Source organism: Diuraphis noxia, unplaced genomic scaffold (assembly GCF_037042655.1).
Source record: "Diuraphis noxia isolate RWA-SAM2 unplaced genomic scaffold, SU_Dnox_SAM2 contig0004, whole genome shotgun sequence".
NCBI classification, from domain to species: Eukaryota; Metazoa; Arthropoda; class Insecta; order Hemiptera; family Aphididae; genus Diuraphis; species Diuraphis noxia.
Window position 1 is genome coordinate 29695628 of NW_028301714.1, and position 18114 is coordinate 29713741.

Below are 18114 nucleotides of genomic sequence, written 5' to 3' on the forward strand. Positions count from 1 at the left end.
AAATTATTATACAATAATATCATATGCACATATATATGATGAAAATGTCTTCAAAATATGATCATAATATAGTTTTTTTTTTTAATTTTATATTAATAATGATATAAATATTGATGATTCTAATAAAAAGTTTCAAAAGACCTCTCGCATGTTGTATTTCAATATAAAATGAAAACACCCCCTAAAATGAAATTCTGACTTCGCTCCTGGTAAATGGTATTTACAATTCACAATATGGATAAATTGTTAGAACTTTATTTGGTTTTCATTGCATTCATATTTAAATACACTGGTATACTGCTTTCAGCGTATGACGTCACGCTGCATAAATATATATTTAGCCATGCTTGTTAGTATTTTACCGAAATCTGTGTACCTACGATATTTTGTATAATTTTAGATAATGCAAGCGTAAATATTAGCCATGAATCATGATTGAACTAATGGAGTAGATTGTAAATTGTCCGAAAGTAAAACATTCACGATCATTTTTCTTCTCAATTAATCGGTAGTCTAAACACTCTAAACAGTCAACAGTTGTCGGTTGTAAATCAAACAACGGTGTAAACCAAAATCCTGTTCGACTATCTCATTTTTTTTATTATGAAAATTATTAAAATTTTGTTTATGGGTAGCGCAATCTAGTGAAAAAAATATACATTCACAGTTGGTTTTTCACGTTCATAGGGCATGCTCGAGTGTCTTTATAAAGGGGCAATATACAATTTCGTTGCCACCGATCATGGCATTTGTGTTTTTTAGCCGACGACTAAATTAATGATGATTAGTGTGAGTGTGATTACTGTGATTGTATGCTGACTATGCTTGGACAGCGGTACCATAGACATGTGGGCCTATGGTTGGTACCGAGCTATCTTCACACGTGCTGCACACACACACACACACACACACACACACACGCGCGCGCGCGCGCGCGCGCGACGACAACACCGCCGACCAAAAATTAAAAAATAATCTTATTAGTAAACTGAATCATATATTTATTATTGAGTATTGTATTGTACTAAAATTCAATAGTAAAATGTCCTATAATAAAAATGATAATTAATAATACTATTACATATTATAATCACATTTTTTTCTTTTTCGTGAGGGTGGAGGTGGGTCACGTAACCAACAAGTAGTAAATTTGTAGGCAGTCATTACAAAAAGGTTGGGAAACACCATATAATTCCCCATTCATTATTATTAGAAATTGAACAAAAAGGACAAAATGACAAATTAAATGAGTGACAGGCTCAAATAAAACTAAAAGTTATAATATATTAATATTATTTTATATTATATTACCTATATGAGGGCTGTTTGTGTGTACATAAGAGATGTGGAAAATCGAGAAAAATGGAGGTGTAGGACAAAGGTGGCCGACTACAAATAGTTGGGATTAAGGCTAAGAAGAAGAAGATATTACTTATTAGTTATTAAGTAGGTAAATATTGTTATTGTTATAATCGATAAGACTGACAATAAATTATCAAAAAACAATTAATGTTATTGAATAGGTACTGAGCACAAGTCGTAAATACAAATAAACGATTGTTTAGGCATACGGTGGTTACTGGTTAGAATTGAAACTTCCAAAACAACGTGGCGTAGAAGGCACAAGTTCGCTTTGCCCTCATCGCCTATGCTATTAGATAATTTATCATAGGTAGAAATTTGGTTGAATTTTAGAGGGGGCTTAAATTTTTCTAACGAAATAAAAAGTGAGGGCTTTGTAAATGTTTAATAATTTTGGAAGCGCTTTCAATATTTTTCTTTAGTATTATTATTATCTTTTTTTTGTGGGGGGGGGGGGAGTAGAGGTAGCCCCGCTTACATTGTTTCCCCCCTTTTTTTCTGTTTGAACCAATGTAACGATTTACAGATTACTGACTCATCATTTATGTCGCGCTAGCCGATTTAGCTTAGGTTAACAGAACACAGGAACGTAGAGTACGAGCATATATGTATATTATAAAATATAGTCAGACAGTCGAGTCTAAACCACGGTCGTGTCCAAAACACATTGAAGCCTACCTTGTAAAAATCATTTAATAATTGTTCAGCTCGCGCTCCGCTATTCCTGTGATCTTCAATATACTAACCTCAAGAACAGGGTTACTCAGGTGATAGTGTACTATATACTATATAGATATTATTCAGTTATTTAATAACTTCTTGTTTTGCATTACTATATCGTGTTCTATTGTGTTAGTCTATGAACGCAGGTCATAAGTTCCTAGGACCTGTAAAATATAACTTAGGAAACTTTATTTGTATCGATCCAACAACCCGGTTCTCAAGACCGGTTCGTGTAGTAGGAATAGCTAACCAACTACTCCTTAACTGGATAGGATTTGGTATAAATATCGACAACCACTTAATTTTGATAGTCGAAGGAGGTGTGTTGCACCAAAGACGCCGCGGGGACTGCTTGCGCATTTCGTCCGCGAACATTGTTTTCCCCTACATGGTGGAAAACGTATTGTGAAAGAATTCTATTTTGCGTTTTCATCGTAACGTGTTACATCTTACATTACACGACAGACATTATTTTATCAAATGCTATAAATGATATAATATGCAATATAGGCCAGGCAAAGAAAAAAATCCCAACCAAAATTTTTTTTTTTAAGTTTTGATAGTATATGCCCTATAACATACTATAAAAGTCCCCATTTATCGGACTGGAGCTTTTTTATAAGCTCATGAAAGTTTAAAAATACCTATGAGCTTTTTTAATATTTCAAAAAATATTATAAATATTAAAAAAAATTTTAAACAAAAGTTATTTATTAGACAATTTACAAAAAAAAAGTTAATGACAAAAATCACTTACATAGGTGGCCTAGGGGCTAGAGTTATAATAAAAGTACCAAATTCCAAGTACTAACCGGGACATTTACCAAAATAATTTCAACAAAGTTTTTTTTGCTTCGGTTTGATTCGGATTACGAACTAATCACTAATGCGTGACGGACCACGGTGGGCAAAAGACATTATATTATATAATCATAATTTTTGTATGTTCTATACTTAAATCGTATTAAATATTAATTATTATCAATAAAAATATACAACCAAAGTCCTAACTACGATCGTGGAAAATCGTTGAAAACATAATCTAATGGGATGACTGTAACTGGGGTGTAAACTAGGAGTGATGAGTGCCGAGTGGTAAAATATCGCATGACCAAATATCGCAACTAAAATATCGCGAAACCATTATATCGCATGGAATAAATATCGCTAGTATACATATATTATTTGACTGATTGTAGTAGTAGATATTTTTTTATTTTTTTTTTTACTAAACGAAATATACCCTTGGCGGTACCCTTAATTGGTAGACGGTAGGTAGTATCCAGTAATTTTAATAATATATTAGATTCATTGTACAGTAAAAAATATTATAATTGACGTACATTTCGCCAGCCCCCTCCCCAACCAGTATGATTTTTGAATTTCACAAACATTTCTCCAGCCCCCTTATATATTTTTGAATTTACGGTTAAACCAATAACGCACAATAATTCTGAAATTAGTCACACAAATTCACACTAATGGCACACTAAGGTATAGCAAAAAAAAAATTAAAAAATCATACTTGGGGGGGGGGGGGCTGGCGAAATGTACGTTTATAATTGTATTAAAGTTTTAAATCCTACAAGTATTATACCAGGTGATTCTTTTATCATTGAACACTCATTATTTCAAAAATTATTATTTTACATAGTTTCAAGTTGTTCAAAAAACAACGTTTTTATAAAAAAATTATTTTTAAATATTTTTTATCCTTATCATTTTTTTACTTTTTTGAATGACAACATAGAGTTTTAATTTCATATTCTAAAGCAGAATATTTTTCTAAGTATTTTGATTCATAAAAATCGAATTTAGGACGAGTAGTTAATGAGTTATAAGTATTTAAAGTTTAGACAAGCGGCGGGAGTAGTGGACAAACATTTTGCTGCGTAAACTACTCGTCCTAAATTCAATTTTTAAGAATCAAAATACTTAGAAAAATATTCTGCTTTGGAATATGAAATTAAAACTCTTTGTTGTCATTCAAAAAAGTAAAAAAATAATAAGGATAAAAAATATTTTAAAATAAATTTTTTAATAAAAACGTTGGTTTTTGAACAACTTGAAACTATGTAAAAAAATATTTTCAAAAACACTAGTAATTTTGAAATAATGATTGTTCAATGATAAAAGAATCACCCGGTATATTATAACATAAGTATTATTAATATTTATAAATAATTTAATATTAGGGCCGAACGGATATGTGGAGGTGCCTAAATAAAATTACAGTCAGCACGGTGCAATGGTACATTATATATTTCTAGTATTTCTACGTATGCGATTTGATAAAAAATTCAGAAAGAACAAAATACGTTTATTTAATGAAGTTTGACTAATAACACTTACAAATCGAATATTTAATAATTAACTATTATTAAAAATTCTCAAAATGTCATAGGTTTTGATACGATTGAAACTGTTAAAAATCAAAATTGATCTAATGGAAATATTTGAAATGTCAGAAGTAGACACCTGAGCACATTTTGATAAAAAAAATCATGGTATGTGCAAAAATTTAATATGATTAAGTAAATTGTATAAAACAAAACTTGAATTGCATCAGTCAATTTAATAACAGTAGTATAATAAATTAAGTTATTAGGCAGAACTTCAAAATAAAATATGAACACTGCAAAATAATATAATTTTCAATGTAAATACAACCCAATACAATTTAAATTTTGTCACCTAATCGCCTATATTACCGAGGATATATTTCGTGTAAAAAAAAAAATGTATAAAAATTATAAAAATTACTCAACAAGGTGACACCAGTAAATTTCCTCCGACATCAAAATCCATTATTAGGTATTCAAAAAAACAATTAAGGACCACCCGACGAAGGATTAATAATGACCTATACTTTAAGTCGAACAAAAGCTAGGTACCACATCAAACATAAAATCTTATTAAAATCGTTTGAGTAGTTTCATTAGCATTGGTATTTTTTTATTATATCATGTTATCTGACTTAAATGAAAGTATAAACAGCATAATATTTATAAATACATCACTAGGTACCCAAGAATATATTATCTGCGTAACAATTAAAATTAATATTTGACAATTTAACGCCTGCACGGACCGTTACGTTATTTTAGTACCTATATTTTTATACACAAAATATAGTGAACGACTTAATTATTATTGCTTATTGAAAACTACAATTGTCTGGGTTTCAAGATGAAGACAAAATCATTTATAGCACTAGGAGCAATAGCCGGTATAGGATTGGTATGGATGAGCAGGCGATTTTTGTACAAAAAAGCAAGAGGACTTTTAAAGGTACACATAATTATGCCGAATATGTCAGCATAATCGAAAAGATAAATTAATTTTTTACAAACGTAGAAGTTAAATACATTTATACACGAAATTAGGTTTTATAAAATATTGTGACTTAAACTTTTAGAACGAACAAGATCTAATAAATGTACAGAGTACTTCAACTGCTCAGCCTGCAAATATAGACGACGGCATATCAAAAAATGATAGTGATGTAAGATGATCAATTAATATATCTTTTAAATATATACGCAATTAGGTTTTATAAAATATTGTGACTTACACCTTTAGAACGATCAAGATCTAGTAAATGTACTGCAGAGTACTTCGGCTGCTCAACTAACGATAGACTACGTCCGCGACATTCCAACGACTGATAGAGTAAGATTAATATGTCTTTTAAATGTATACGCAATTAGGTATTATAAAATATTGTGACTTAAACCTTTAGAACGATCAAGATTTCGTAAATGTACAGAGTACTTCAACTGCTCAGCCTGCAAATATAGACGACGGCATATCAACAAATGATAATTATGTAAGATGATTAATTAATATGTCTTTTAAATATATCCGCAATTAGGTTTTATAGAATATTGTGACTTAAAACTTTAGAACGATCAAGATCTTAATAATTACTGGATAATATTTTAAAACATTTTATTAAAAAAAATTGATAATCTTAAGCATTCATTTGTTAAGAGGACGCCACATGGACAATTGTTGTCTTCGTCTTACACACATAAAACATTTCAATTAGGTACTTAGATATTTTTTATTTTTTAATATATTTTGGTTGAGTTTGATTTTATATTACGAAATATGCTTGTATTGGCAACATTAATGTTCATTAAATTATACAGTTTAATGTTCATTATTACACTAGATATAATAGTAAATATTATAACTTAAACCATTTTTTCTTTAGGTGATGAACCACTTTGAATACAAATTGAAGTACCGACCAGTTCTCTTATTAAATGAAATTTATCCATATATCAACTACACAGTCAGCGTCATAGCGATTTCTCCGCCAGTGATAATGGTGGGGTGTGTCATCAATGGTCAATCTATTAATGCACAAAGTAATATTTTTATATTGTAGATATTGACAATTTTAATATAAACTATGACTTAATTTCAATATTATATTTAATTTAAGTTTCACTTAGATGTAATGTATGATTTTTATATGATCACTTTAATATGTATAATAATAATATAAACGATTTTCTGTCGAAAAATTAATGTCGAGATTATCTTAATCTAAAAAAAAAAAAATGTCTATTTAAGATTTAAAAAAAAGATTATTACGACAAATATTGGTTGGATTAATAATAGTATTAATATTTAAAATTGTTACAACAATAATCACTAATCACTTTTATCGTTGCTTTTTTATGTAGGTTCTTCAAAAAATGACGCCAAAAATATGCTTGCCATCTGGGTATTGAAACACTTTTGCGAAAATGAAAGTTATAACGGCGCACATACACATAAGCGCGTAAAAAGGTCTTTTTCAAGACCAACAGTGTGTACGAAACCACACGTTGACAATTTAATTTCACACTTTTGTCAGGGAAACTTGACTGACGAAGGTGGTTTGTAAAGAAATAAGTTACAAGAGGCTGATGAGGGAAAAACGCACGCACCAATCAAGTAACCCGCACCACTGCAAAAGTGCGACATTCTCTCGTCACTCTTAATAAACTCAACCAACCGGCACCGGAATTCCCCATAAATGCATTATATATAACGGACAACGGTGCAGCTACAAAACTTAAATCAGTCTTCATCCTAACCCTCAACTGTCAAAACATAATAGTACAATCAGGTGCCACCAGTGGCATACCTGAAGCGTATCCCGATTTTTATATATTATTATATTATTGTCACCAAGTGACATATATAACGGCCATTTTACGACTGATCCACTTAATTGCAGGCTTGCTGCACGTTATCGTTTGTGATACCCAACCCCGACGACCGCCAGTTGTCAACCAGTTGCACACCAGCGACACACAACCCTGAAGACGATTCAATGACCAACCGACGAATATACCCCACGCCGATTAGGACTAGTCTCAGTGGAACCAAAATTGTCCTTTTCAGGACAACCTCTATATTGTTTAGGTCACACTTATCCGAATGAGACTCACGAAACGGATGCCACTTTCATAGGCCCCGACGTGATCAGATCTCGTTCCCCACCCAATGTATGTACATACTACGAGCTAGTATTTATTATATATTGAACATTTGAAACACGTTGTTCCCATGTTTGTTCAAGGTTTCGAAGACCGCTACGCCATCGGTCCCCGATTCCTCATTTTTGTATATAACGTTATATTTACACAGAAATAAAAGAATTATTATTTACCAAATACCAACGAGTTCATTTTTACGAGACAGCAGCGCATTTAGCGTGAATAAATGTTAAAAAATTAAAAAATGCTAAACTATATATATATATATAGTTTTAAATATATATTATTGATTATTATAAGGTATTAACAGCATGTACAATTCAATTTAATTAGATAAAATAGATACTATGGTGAATGATATAAATGCATGTAACCAGGCTGTGCCGTTAAGATTTGGCGCCCAGGACAAAATTAAACCGTTAATACGGTAAGTACGGTAAGTACGGTACATAAAAAAGCTTTTGTTGCACGAGGTAATTTTTTATATTGTAACATATTTCTATTAACAACTAATATTTTAATACTTTTTTTCATTCCTTTAAATATTTCACATAAAATGTTTATAAAATAATCAGTTATTATTGGTATTAATTTATACTTAACAGCACCAACAAAAAAAGATACAAAGGTAAAAATCAGCATTATGGCCCTAAATTATTTTAATGGGTATGATTATTTACGATATTTATTAATTTCTATCTTTTTCATCAATAAATACATAACATTATTTAATTTCAGCTATGACCATTTCCTTGTGGAGAACAAGAAGGATGGATATCGCCAAAATTATTAAAGAGAATTCGTTGAAGAACACAAACATTATTAAATTAACCAATTGTTTAATTTCTTTTTACACCTATTATCCGTCATACCTACACAGTGACTTAGGCTCTCAATGTCTAAGTTATCACTCAATACCTTTATTATTTTAATATTATAGCCTAATTTTTGTCATATATATTATATTTCCAAATTATATACACTATACATAATTGTTATATTGGAAACAGTGTCGGCCTGGCCATGGCCACTAGGCCGCGAACGCATTCGGGGCCCCCGGCGGTATTTACTATTTATGTCAAGGGGCCCCGATACTATTCAAAATATAATATTTCACTACTTATAATCATTTTTTTTTTTATCATTTTATGGAAATAAAATGTTTGGAGGCCCTTCTGAAGAAATGCGTCCGGGGCTCTTTAAGTAGGTACCAGGCCGACACTGATTGGAAATATAATTGTTATGGCTAAAATATGAAAATAATAATGATATTGATTGATTACTTATTCATCGAGTTCTTATATCATTGTGTTGTGACGGTAATCTGTTTAAAAAGAAATGATCGAATTGATTAGTTAAATGTTTTTATACTTAAATTTAAATGCTTATTGTTACTGTATGAAATAATACCAATAAAACATAAAATGTATTATATAAAAGTTATACATATATACCGCCAGCATGAAATACAGCAGTAATTTCATTATAAATAAATAATATATTTCAAGCATATAATATTGTTATATTAATATATAGTAGAATTGATAAAAATGACAATTGACAATTGATTAAATATGTATAATTTAATAAAATTGATATTAAATTTGTGACTTGCAGTTTTTAAAAAATTTAACTCCATTTAAAATTAAAATAAATAAAAAAAAAAAAACTGTAAATCTGTATAAAAGTGTGAAACTGTTAAAGCGTCAGTCACGGTGTCACAGTGACAGTACAAAGTATTAATAAGTAGAAATTATAAAATGAAAAACCAGTATACTTGAATGCATTTCTAGCTAAAAGGTGAATACGATGTGATAAGATTAAGTCAAATGCAATATACAGACGCGATAATAATGTACGCAGTATTATTTCATTACGATAATACGATATAATGGTTTTGCGATATTTTGGTCACGCGATTTTTTACCGGAGATATTGTTACGAGTTACCTATTCAATATTATATATAAAAGTATTAAGATGCATATGCATAATTTGTTATCCCATTTAAATAACAATTAATTGATTATTATTATAATTATCATATCCCATATGTAGGTAATTATGTGGTAAATGATGATCATTAATTGTTTCTAATTAGGTAATATGATTTTTTTGAATATTTCGTTATTTTATCACTAAACGGCTAAAAGAATACAATATTACAAAAATGTACATAGGGCAATTATTCATATAATATTATACAAAACAGATGTGCTTATAGGCAATTACCTGGGTTTTTTGGATCTCTTGTTTTGGCCGAGAGTGTTGCGTATTTTCATGTATGATATTTGATTTTATCATTATAGCTAGGTAAGACGATTAGGTGAAAATGTATTGACAAATTTGACTGTGGGTAGTGGGTACCAATGTACCATATTATGCGATATGCACAATTTCATTAAGGGTCAATAAAAATTAAGAGTGCTTAAGCTATGTTTTTGTTCATTTTAGTTTTTTTTTTTTTTTTTTTTTGTAGAAGATTGAGGGTGCTAATTTTAAAATTGGGGGTGTTAACACCCCTACCCCCTGTTTGCGCGTTACGCCAATGGTAGGTACAACTTTACTGACTAACGGCTGTGAACCGCATGAGCTTAGTACGACGGACTAAAATATCTTAGTCCGTGCTTACTGCTTAGTACCTATATATAGATAATAAACGGTCAGTTAGATATGAAGAACAACTGATTAGACTTAATATTATCCGATTATAATTTATAGGCCGATAGACCATAAACGGTAAACTAAAACCAAGATGGATTGATCAAACAACTCTCGATGTTGTAAAAAGGATCAATTGAGAAGATCCTCTCATCCATGATAAATCATGTACTTTTGTTCTTATATAATCTATATTCCACTTTATCACCTAGCCGCATAGTCCGCATAGTTCTTATACAATTAGTCATTGGCGCAACTAGGGGGGTGCAAAAAGGTCTTTAGCACCCCTTGATATTTTAGATCTAACTATTATAATATTATAATGAAATAACATCAATTTTATGTTTTTAAAATAGTATAGCACCCCAAGTTTTAGAGGTCTGCTAGTTGCGCCTATGCATTTAGTACTATTTTAGTTCATGCCTAGGCCTTAGAAGATCTAAGCCGCGGTTCATGCTTAATGCTTTACTAATTATAATTTATAGTATAAGGTCTATGGAAGGCATTTGAAACACGCGGCCCGCGTTAATAAATATATATACATATTATGCCGTTATATGAGTATCTTTGTATTATATTATTATTTATATTTAATATTAAATATTAAATTAATTTTGATTAATACATTTTTTTTATATTATTAATATAATATTTATTTTTTATTTTAAATTTTTTAATATTATTATTTATTATATTATATTATAATATATTAGTCTGCTTATAATATATTAGATTGGTTTATCTGGTATACAAAATTATACTGTCTTATCTTCTGATAAACTGTAATCGAATACGAATTTTCGAGACTTTTTTTTACTATTAAGCTTTTATGAGCGGCCCGCTTGATACTTAAGCACAGTTGTAGTTTGAGCACAGATTAAGTAATAAGTAGGTTATTTTACTTGTCTTAATCTGTGGTTTGAGTTTAACATGCCTGCTCTATGATTAACAATAATAAATTATTATCTATGATCAAATCTACAAACCGTTAACACCGTAACTGTGGTAATGGTTCTTCTTCTTAGCAATGATTATGCGATTTCTTTTTTAGGGTTATGTACAAATAATTGAAGTATTATCAGCATAATTTAATATTATTTATTTCAATTCTTATAATTTTTATAATCATAAACGTTAGTACTTGCTCGCTGTTCCAAACTGTTGAATTCTAATAAATTCGAAAAAGTTTAAAACTATGTCTCTCCTTCATTATAGTGGATTTCAAGACAGCGGCATTCACGATATCACAAAGGATGAAGTAACCACTGGTGTATGTAATTACTAATTTTCGTAAATAAATTATTTACTCACATTTTTATTTTATCGTTATATTTGTGTACACCATTTGTATACGAATCGTAACTACCTATGTATCTTTTTAATTAAAAATTTTAGACTACCATTATTGCTGCTATTTATGACGGCGGTGTTGTAATCGGAGCTGACTCTCGTACTACGACTGGGTAATTGAAATACTGATAATTAAAACACACTTTTAATACATTTGAGATAGATTTGATTCATATACTGATATCATTTATGTTTTGCTTTCTAGAGCATATATTGCTAACCGGGTTACGGATAAATTAACAAAAGTATGTGACAATATTTACTGTTGCCGGTCAGGTTCGGCTGCCGATACACAAGCCATCACTGATATTGTTGCATACTACATGGATTTAACAAGGTAATTAATAATATATTGTTTAACAGATGTTCAAATAAAAAATATATTTATTTCATAGCATTCAAATGAATGAGCCGCCTCTTGTCAGAGCTGCTGCCAATGTGTTTAAAAATCTAATTTATGAAAACAGACATCAGCTGACTGCTGGGGTTATTGTAGCTGGATGGGACAGCAGATTTGGTGGACAAGTAATTAATAAATTTAATATTATCTTAAAATTTATTGTTTTTGTATGCGCTCTCTTAGAATAAATAAAAGTGTACTAAACACTATAAGCTTGTGCAAAATTTAATCGCTGATGTAAGCAGATTAAAGCGACCAGTTTTTTTATTATTAGTCAAAATTATAAATTGTATGATACACAGGCAGGCAGTGTTATTGTTATTACAATGGTTATTATATTATCATATAATTCGTAATCTTGACTAAACACCTATTTGTCGTAACTTGTTACGTTGTTGTTTGTTTTAGACAACAATGTATTTCAAAACAGCATATTGTCCTGGAATGAGACTTCCATAATTTCTTTTATCTTTTATTAGACATTTAATCGAAAAAAGTAACAAGTAAGATCTGAGATAATTATGAACAAAATATATACAAGATGTAGTTATAAAATAACAAGTTGAATCAATGAATAGCACGTGGACAAAATCACAAGATAAATTAAATATAAGTACTGTTGAGGCTTCATTAATAATTAAAACAAGTTTTGATAACATGACATGTAGTCAATTCTATGAGTAGATACTCGCTAAATATCAAACAACTCAGACTTCTGTCGACGGAGAACACATCGGACACAGATTAAAAATTTTTAATTTTACTTTGTATTTTTTTATTCAAATATAATAAATGTTATCTTAATAATATGTGTTACAAATTATATTGTATAGTCAAAAAATCAATAAAAAAAATTTAAAAAATTTGTTAGGTTAGGTATTGTAAAGTATAGGTTCAATTTTACATAATATCAATTATCTATTTAATGGAAAAATTGATTCAGATCTATATTATGTAATAATATATTTTAAATAAAAAATTGTCCTAGCCAGCTGCTGGCTATGCCTAAGAGGCTTTTACTTACACTCGAAAATCTCAAACTCAAAAAGTGTTGTAGGTATAAGATATAGTATAGGAACATTTATGCTAACAACACAATTTAGACATATATTTAACTTATTCAAATATAAATTTAATACTAGTATTTAAGTCAATTTTTTTGCTTAAATATGTAAAAGTAAATTTATGGTAATAGAAATATTAAGACAAAAAAACCAACTTATATATAATTTCTTCTATCTGTAAACACTATAATAATGACTGATTTAGTATCTATATTATTAAAATTTATTATAAATATGCCACTCTTTTATCATAGGTATATTCAATCAATGTAAGTGGTACAATTGTTCAACAAAACATTGCGATTGGTGGATCTGGTAGTTCCTATTTGTATGGTTTTATGGATTCACAATATAAAGATGGAATGACCCAACAAGAATGTGAAAACCTTGTACTTAACGGTAAGTTTACTTTTGATTAATACTATTACTTAATTATGAGTATATTTTGTTTAGCTATTTCATTGGCAATTAAACGTGATGGTTCAAGTGGAGGTGTTGTGCGTATGGGAATAATAAACAAAACTGGAAAAATTCAAAGAAAGTTGGTACTTGGAGATCAACTTCCAAAATTTTATGATAATATCTATGAAGAAAAACAATTTGAAGGAGGAGATGCTACTATGGATTAATTTTTTTTTTAAATTATAAATTAAATTGTTTTAGTAAAACAATATCATTTTTTTATTAAAATATCTATACACTCAATAAAACTGATTAAATTCAAAACATGTGTTTTCTTAAATTAACAAACATTTAAATACCTATGTTTTTATTGATACATAAAAAAATTAATAAATACCATATTTTTTAAAAATATTTCCAGTATTTTATAATTTAAATGAATGGAAAATAATTTTTTTTTAAAGATGTAAAGCAATTTTTACAGCTATATATTTATCTCAATACACCAAAACATTATTACATTGTGCTTTTATTTATATGATGTGTAATATTATTCCATAACATCAGATAAGTACATATATGTTACAGAACACTTTAATATTAAAATGTATAATTGAATATGATTGTGGTTGTAAAGTTTGGTTATGATCAGAGGGGATAAAAATTTAATGTTTATTAGATATTTTGGTATAAGAATAAGTTACAAATTTAAGAAAATATTATGTTTTAGTTATTATTGTCAACACGTTTTACAATTAGTCATTTCACGCTGACCTTACTCATTCATCAGCTACCACACTTTCAAACGGAAATTTTCTTAGTAAACTCTTCAAATATAAGTGAAACTTTATTTTCTTTACTCCCGGGAAAATGTTAAAATTATACCCAATCATAGGCCAAGACTGAAATACTCTTTCCTTCATTTGTTTTTTGAATAATTAGTAAATTGGATGTATGAATTCAAATATTCAATAACTATTAACAGAAATTTTGATTTTAACATGAGAAAAAAAGGTTGAACGAGTGAGTACCGCTTTGTTGTATGTTTTTTGTTAAGAATGGGTTGGATTTTATTTTTAATTATACAAGAAAAACAACTTTGAGCAGAAATGGTATGTTATCCAAAATTTAATCACACTTGTTTAACTAATTTTTAATAAAAAAAATTAAATAATTAAAAATATTTGGTTAAAATCGAAAATATATCTAAGCTTTAAATAGCATAACTTTTCGGTATAGTTTTTGTTTATTTAAGCAGGAAAACTTGTGGGGGACTTTATATTAATTTTTTTATTTTGGCTATGCTTTTTCTATTAGTTTATTTTTAACTGAAAGTATTATACAAATTTTATCAACTTTAAATGCATATAAAAATAATCGTACTATTCGTACTTATGTACCTTAGATATTTTTAAGATGCTATTAAAAACCTTACCAGAAGTCTTACATAAAACTTATGTTTTTTTATCGACAAAAATTTAAATGTGTTTATTAAATTCGAAAATTTAGTTTAAATTTCATAATAATATTATGACCACGGTTTCTTATTGGATTTTGAATTACAATAAAATATTTAAAATCAATTTATGAGAAATGATTACTTTGTAAAGATTTTTGTTGTAGAAATACATAAATTCAATAAGTAAAAATGCGTTTTTTGTGAACCCCACATTAATCCTGCAGTAGCGTGGTCTGATATGTTTCGGATTATACCGAGATTCTACTGTACTTTGATTACCTACCTATTTCAGTGCATATAAATCCGAAATCTAATACGACATGGCAAAATTGTACATTAAATCATTGTAGTAATTATTTCGGGCTTGATTAAAAAGAATTATGAATCATGTACCTACCAATAGGCAGGGCTGGATTAAGGCCCAATGCCGCCATGGAGCAAACATTTTTTGCCGCTCCTCCAGCCGCCACCCCCTCCACCACCACCAAAAAAACCATAAAAAAACATGAAGTAATATGTAAGTATTTATTTATTTATTATCTAAGTATTTATATCAAAATATTTTACATTTCATATTTATGGTAAATAGTTAAAATAAAATAATTCTGAATTTAAATATCTTTTTTTCTGGATTTCATTGTGGCAAATTGATGAATCAGTTCTTCCCACTTCATGTTTTTCACCAAATCTGATTCAATGCACAATATCGACAAGTTTGACATTTTTTCATGTATAAGAGATGATCGCAAATAATTTTTTTACAACTAAAGCGACTGCAGATATTGAGATTTGATATTAAACACAAATTGTAGATATTCGATCAAAAATACAATTATATAATATTTAATCAATGCTTATACCTATATAAGTTATAGCCGATAGGCTACTTCTATGAATTATTGTAATCGAAATCGATAAGACATCGTATATACGTTACTTAACGTCAACATGCGGGTTCCGTTCTAATGTATGTGTTATCTTATCTACCGTACGATATTCGAATCCAATTTTCAATACTTAATTTAAGAATTAGGATAGTCGACGAATGACAATAATTATTGTAACGACAATTATTCACATTTGATTCCATTATAAGTAGAATTCAAAATTGAGAAATAAAAATAATTTAGCATCATTTTCAATTTTAATTTACAAATTATTTTTAAAAATATCCATAGTAAAAAAATATTTTAACATATTGTAATTTATTATTTATTAGACTGGTAGTGCAAATTTTGCCGCCCCTCAAAATTTGCCGCCTGGAGAAAATGCTCCATTTGCACCTAGTATAATGCGGCCCTGCCAATAGGGTACAATATGATTATTACCGAATTTAAAACCTTACATTAAGTACCTATACCATTGAGCAGTATACGTTGGATTGGAACCAAAAGGTATTTTATCAAAATATAAAATTGTTTAGGAGACATTTTGAACGTTTTTTATTAATCAGCACATCTAAAAATTCACAAAATTTTTCCTCATTAACACAAGCAGTTCATTTTTTTTAGTCAAAACTTAATGTCAAAACATCTTTAGTGAGAACCTAAAAGTTCTTCAGTTCAGATAGAAGGAACCTTTTGAATTAAATGTATGCATTTACAAAGATGTAGCTAACCTCAAATTAATAACTAATTTTACATCAGCTTTATGTTTAAATAATTATCTAATTACAATAGTACCTTGGGAAGGAGTAAAGGGTTCAACCACAATTTTCACTGATTAAACAACCTCATAAATAATTATTTATTTAAAAAAATTAAAATATATTAGACATTTTAAAGTTTTATGGTTTTGATTTTCATCACTTCCCAGTCCCCTCGCATTTTTCCGAGAACTGGCGTAAGGTCATTTAGTTTGGGCGAAATGTTTTTAAAAGTAAAATTTTAACGTGAAGATAACCATTTTTTTATATGTATACGGGGGTTATATCCATTGAAAATAGATCCTAGTGGCACCATTGGTCATGACTACTTAGTACAGTGGCGTATATAAGAATTATTTTCATTATGGGCCAATTTATCCCCAGCATAGCTACAACTAAAAATTTTTTTGGGAACTGGTGGTTTTAATTATGACATAAATGATACAAATATAGGAATTAAAATGTATTAATATATATTTATTATTAAATAAGATACATAATAAATTAAGCATTTTTCTACAGTAGGTAGACTTGACATTTTTTTGTCTTAATATTATGTAAAATTCATATTTCTATTTTTTAAATAAAAATATTAACAATATCCTCAACATCGTCATCAATGCAAGGCCCGACAATCAAACGTTTCCTTGTTGATTTCTCAAAAATGTTTTAAGTCGACCTAGTGTTGAAAAACTCCTTTCAACAGATGCATTAGTAACAGGTATGGGACATAATATTTTCAACAGGCCATATATTGGTGGAAATTCAACATTGTAACATTTTTTTAAAGCTTCAATAGCATTTTTTGGAATGCTGTTAGATGAATTTAAACAAAAACAGCCTACACCAAAAAGCGCCCATGCCGCCGTCTCAATTTTTATGGCAACGACTGTATAATAAAATTTCACTATGGGCCCGGGTCTAGCCCCCCCCCCCCCCCTATATACGCCACTGACTTAGTACCACAGAACAATTAAGAACTTAATTTATAATTAAATCAATAATTTATTGTTGGTTGACAACTGTCAACCAACCCACATAACAAAATATCGAAGCTCCTAGGGTTAAAAAATATTTATAGAAATCTTTATTTTGTTTAAGGTCTAAGAAGATAAAATGGGACCGCTTCTCAGTCAGTAGACAATGTTACGTTAAGGTTAAGGTCTACGATGTCATGCTACGCTTAATTGTGGAAAAACGTTAGAAAATGCTATTGGTTAGACGTTTTTGAACTTGGGAATTGTAGTAAAAATAATTTATCAAATTTAGTCACCAAATATTATAGGGATTTAAACCCCGAGATAATGCATTTGGAAAAAAAAAATATATATTATAAACTTATAATATTTGTATAATTAATTATTATACATTATTAGTATTAGTATAGTGGCGTCGATCACCTAATTTTTCTGACATATGTCATAGTAGATAGTTTGGATTCCTATCGTAAAAATTGCATTACTTATTTGTAAATGCTTAGATTTATATCAGTTAAATTATAATTATTAATCATAAGAAACTATACATCAATATAATATTTTTGTTTTAATT

General features: G+C 28.9%; 2 protein-coding genes across 3 annotated transcripts; both read left to right on the plus strand.

The window, feature by feature from the left end:
• The first annotated feature begins 2020 nt into the window (after positions 1-2020).
• LOC149055935 (uncharacterized) lies at positions 2021-7760 on the plus strand. 2 transcript variants are annotated; one of them, XM_089226612.1, is made up of 6 exons: positions 2021-2129; positions 5504-5590; positions 5668-5757; positions 5828-5914; positions 6305-6461; positions 6783-7760. In XM_089226612.1, exons 5-6 carry the CDS (start codon positions 6308-6310, stop codon positions 6983-6985), a joined length of 357 nt encoding a protein of 118 aa, XP_089082738.1. In that variant the 5' UTR covers positions 2021-2129; positions 5504-5590; positions 5668-5757; positions 5828-5914; positions 6305-6307; the 3' UTR covers positions 6986-7760. The 2 variants fall into 2 exon arrangements, with proteins under 2 accessions (XP_089082738.1, XP_089082737.1); XM_089226611.1 differs by lacking the exon at positions 2021-2129 and having other exon boundaries at positions 4448-5590.
• Positions 7761-11340: 3580 nt separating this feature from the next.
• Prosbeta1 (proteasome beta1 subunit) lies at positions 11341-13783 on the plus strand. Its single transcript, XM_015510883.2, has 6 exons — positions 11341-11513; positions 11639-11706; positions 11799-11930; positions 11989-12118; positions 13312-13456; positions 13511-13783. The coding sequence occupies exons 1-6, from the start codon at positions 11439-11441 to the stop codon at positions 13684-13686; spliced, it is 726 nt and encodes a 241-aa protein (XP_015366369.2). The 5' UTR covers positions 11341-11438; the 3' UTR covers positions 13687-13783.
• Positions 13784-18114: the final 4331 nt, after the last annotated feature.